This window comes from Arachis hypogaea, chromosome 19 (assembly GCF_003086295.3).
Source record: "Arachis hypogaea cultivar Tifrunner chromosome 19, arahy.Tifrunner.gnm2.J5K5, whole genome shotgun sequence".
In the NCBI taxonomy this organism is placed as follows: Eukaryota; Viridiplantae; Streptophyta; class Magnoliopsida; order Fabales; family Fabaceae; genus Arachis; species Arachis hypogaea.
This window is the reverse complement of record NC_092054.1, coordinates 19,599,702-19,603,408: the sequence shown is the minus strand read 5'-3', so window position 1 is coordinate 19,603,408 and position 3,707 is coordinate 19,599,702. Positions and strand designations below refer to the sequence as shown.

The window sequence follows — 3,707 nt, the reverse complement described above, 5'->3', positions numbered from 1 at the left end:
AAAAATATCAATATTTTTTTCATATAAAAAAATAACTTTCATTCTCTTCTCTTTAATTTTTAAACAAAGAGATTTTTAAATTTTATTTTATTATATTTTCTAAAAATAATATGCATATCAAATTTTTACTTATTTAAATATTAAAAAGGTAGATGATTTTTTTTTGGTGACTAAAAAAAAAAAAAGATAAATTAAGACACTCAATCACTACTCTAAAATTTTATAGAAAAACAATTAAATCTTTTACTCAAATTTTAGTGTGATACAACAATTAAAAGCGCGTTCAATTGGAGAAATTAATACACTTAAAAAACGCGTTTAAGTGTATTAAAAACGCATATTACTCTTTTTTGCATTAATTTTCCAAATTACCCTCCTGTATTATTTTAACTTTTATAATTTTTTTCGTGCATTAAAAAATCACTCTGCCTATAAGAAGATCCCTCTTAGAAACAAGAGCACATGAAAAAGAAAAGAACTTGCCTTCAGTAAAAATGATGGAATAATGCACACAAATACTTGAAATTTTCTGAACTAAATCAATCTCGGGTAACAATAAAAAACTAATTTTCTTTTCTGGTTTGGTCCAGGACATTGGACCTAACTGATGAAAACAATAGATACAGATTTATATTATAAATATATATATGTATAAAGGCCCCCAATAACCGGCAAAAGGACTATAATCATGTAGTTAGGAGGAGCTTTTGGCTGTCCAAGTCTCTCAGTATAACCTAAATTCACCATGAGCTATGCCACTATGAGTTAAGGTCAAAGTGTTTGGAGGATTGATCTTCAGGTACAACCCCTGAACTGCCTTCCTCATGCTTCGAATTCGGGCAGTTTACCGGGTAAGGTTCGCCGCCGGAACTGCTACCCTCAGGCTTGGGATTTGGGTTGTTTACTTGGTAAGGTCCTCTAGCAATGACCCTGGCAACAATTCAAAGCGCAACTTATAAGACTCATCTCATAGTTGATTTGTACATTTGATGATGATTAATAGAAACCAATTTCACTCTATAAAATTGCTAATTTATAGAGGGATAAAAAAATAATTTGATTATTTAACCCAAAAATAAATATGGTAAATATAAATCTAATTCCTAAAAGTTACCTTTCTTTTCTCTTCTCAAGGAATTTTACAAGTGAAGCTCTCCTTGGATACCTCATATCTACATATACAAAAGTTGGAACCCATATTAGTGTATCAACATAGAGAACATGATTGAGAAAAATAAAGGTGTTTTTGGTTTGCGTTCTCATTTTCAGTTTTCACTTTTAGCATCTCGTGAAGGAAAAAGAGAAAATTTTGAAAAATAAAAACGCCAACCAAAAAAAGCCTAAATGTTGGCTGTTCAGTTTCTTTATTCATACCGGAACCAACAGCTTGCTTTCCTGGCCTAGGAGTTTCAGAGGCATTATTTGTCTGCGGCACTTTGTCTTTACTCAAATTTTCAGTCGCAACCGAAGCACTGGGCTGGCTTTGTTCGACAATGGAACTGTTCGAGGCTAACTTGGTGGCTAACTCCATTACCTCTGTGGCCTTGTCTGGTGGAAAGGCATCAAATACCAACATTTTTCCGGAATAGAATATGGTCAATTGTGGAGTTTCAGGTTCCAATGACCTACAATAAGAGGACAGAAGAATTCTTTTAAGACCATGGTGCTTAGAAGTTAGAACTAAAATAGGTACATGATCAAATTGGGGAGAGGTAATAGTCATGCTCATAATTTTTCATTGAGTAGCCATCTGAACAAAGTGGGTATGAACATTTATCACACTGAGCCTTCCTTCCATTTTGAGCTTGTTTTTTCATAGATAAAAAACTTTGATATCCATCAAATTTTTATCCCTCCTCCTTTGGGATAGCTCGTTGGAACCAATTCTCATCAAATTTTTTTCTCTAATTTCATAGCGCTTGGACTTTAGGAGTCAAGCTCATGAACCCAACAGATCTAGCAAGCTAGGTATAAAAATGTAGTGAGTTTCTTTTTTCCCCTTGAAAACCTTCAGAAAAAGAAAATATCAACTTATCACCATTTTTCACCTAAATATCCTTTCGCCCCTCTTTGAAATGGCATCTAGATAATTTCATAGAGCTCAAGCTATGGGAGGTAACTGATCATTCTTAGATTCGACGGAGAATAAACCTACTTTTTGCTTCTTCTTTATTTCCAATTATCATATTTGCTAAAGAACAAAAATCGCAGAAATTAAAATTTTCCACACACACCTAATATTAGACTTCTTGATGCAGGGATTTTCCACAAGCTGGGGAAGGGAATCCATAGCCGCAGAATTTAGTCTCAAAGCTCCATCTGAATTATGAATACTGGCTAGAAAATCCTTGGTACCTACTGAATTTCAGGGGGAAAAAAAAATCCATTACAGTAAGCTCATGAGCAAATTTTAAAGCCAAATTCAGAAACTTTTTTATTTTTTTATTTTTTCTTTTTTTAGAATCATACAAGTAACAACATCAATCAGTTAGGTAAGAAGGTAAAAAGTGCAGCGGGAAATTTTACGAATTATATCTTTTTATAAATCAAATTGTATCTGTTTTCCTCCAATTCTCAACCTTAATATAAACAAATATATACCAAAGCACCAATTAAATAATTTGACCAGGAAAAAATTAATTAAATAAAAGTGTCTGAGCAAAAATAAAGTCGGTTTGTACTTCATCACTGAAAAATATTGCAAGGATAAAAATAAAAAAATTTGAAAAACAAAAGAACCAAAAGCAAAAAAAAGTTTCGTACCTCTAGGCTCCATTTTAGAACCAACTCCGAGAGTGGAAGCTCCAGAAGTACGCTTCTCCTTCAAGAACTGGCTCAAGAGGCTGCAAGTCTGAGAAAAATTGGACTTCTCCGGTGCCTTGCCGGACCTCCGGCCATCGGCCACCGCATCAGGGAAATTTGACATTTTTTCAAGAGAATTTGTTGGATGATTGCGTGTGAAATTATATCGATCTATTTGATTTTTCAATTGGTAGACTCTATTCTGTTCATGATTAGAAGCTTGGGAAGGTGAACAAGGGAGAGAATATGGAAGAGTCTTGCAGTTTCAGGAGCATGTTCGTTGAATCTGCTTTGGTCTGAGGAGGAGGTGGAAGACCATGTGGTCTTTATCTTTCTGATTAATTATTATTCTGGAAAAATTCCAATTCTTTTTTATTCAAAACATTTTAATATTATTTTTGGTTTGAAGCACGTGTTTTTTGTGTGGCAAAAAAGAAGAAGGAACGCGAATCTGTTACCTCAAACTCTCACGCCTCTAAATTGGCTAGTGGAAAGTCCCACGAATACAGAAAAATAAGAAAACAATAAAAGAAATAGAAACAAGGAAGAGTGGCCTTTAGAATACCGACTACAGGCCGTTGCGTAGCGTTAATGGAGGAGGAAAAATCACGGATGATTTATTTCTTTGGGGCCCATTTGGTACACTGAGGACACCAATATGAATGCCATTTTTAAAGAATAAATTAATATTTTTGTTCATAAAATTCACAAATTTATTTATAAAAGATACATACAAAAGTCGAAAAAGATCTTCTTAATTTTCTTATTTAATTATTTTGTTAAGTGTGATATTTTATTATTTAATATTTTTTTTATATTTGTTGGTTTTATTTAAAAGATTATACTTAATAGAATAATTAAAAAAATTAAGAGGATTTATTCACCAAAAAATCTAAACAAAATTC

General features: G+C 32.8%; 1 protein-coding gene across 2 annotated transcripts; it reads right to left on the bottom strand.

The window, feature by feature from the left end:
* Positions 1-516: 516 nt before the first annotated feature.
* On the bottom strand, positions 517-3,462 carry LOC112776157 (jasmonate ZIM domain-containing protein 1). Of its 2 annotated transcripts, none has more exons than XM_025820189.3 (5): positions 2,764-3,462; positions 2,235-2,358; positions 1,375-1,625; positions 1,115-1,172; positions 517-930 (listed from the first exon to the last, which is right to left on the bottom strand). In XM_025820189.3, exons 1-5 carry the CDS (start codon positions 2,924-2,926, stop codon positions 759-761), a joined length of 768 nt encoding a protein of 255 aa, XP_025675974.1. In that variant the 5' UTR covers positions 2,927-3,462; the 3' UTR covers positions 517-758. The 2 variants fall into 2 exon arrangements, with proteins under 2 accessions (XP_025675974.1, XP_025675975.1); XM_025820190.2 differs by having other exon boundaries at positions 2,235-2,355; positions 2,764-3,365.
* Positions 3,463-3,707: the final 245 nt, after the last annotated feature.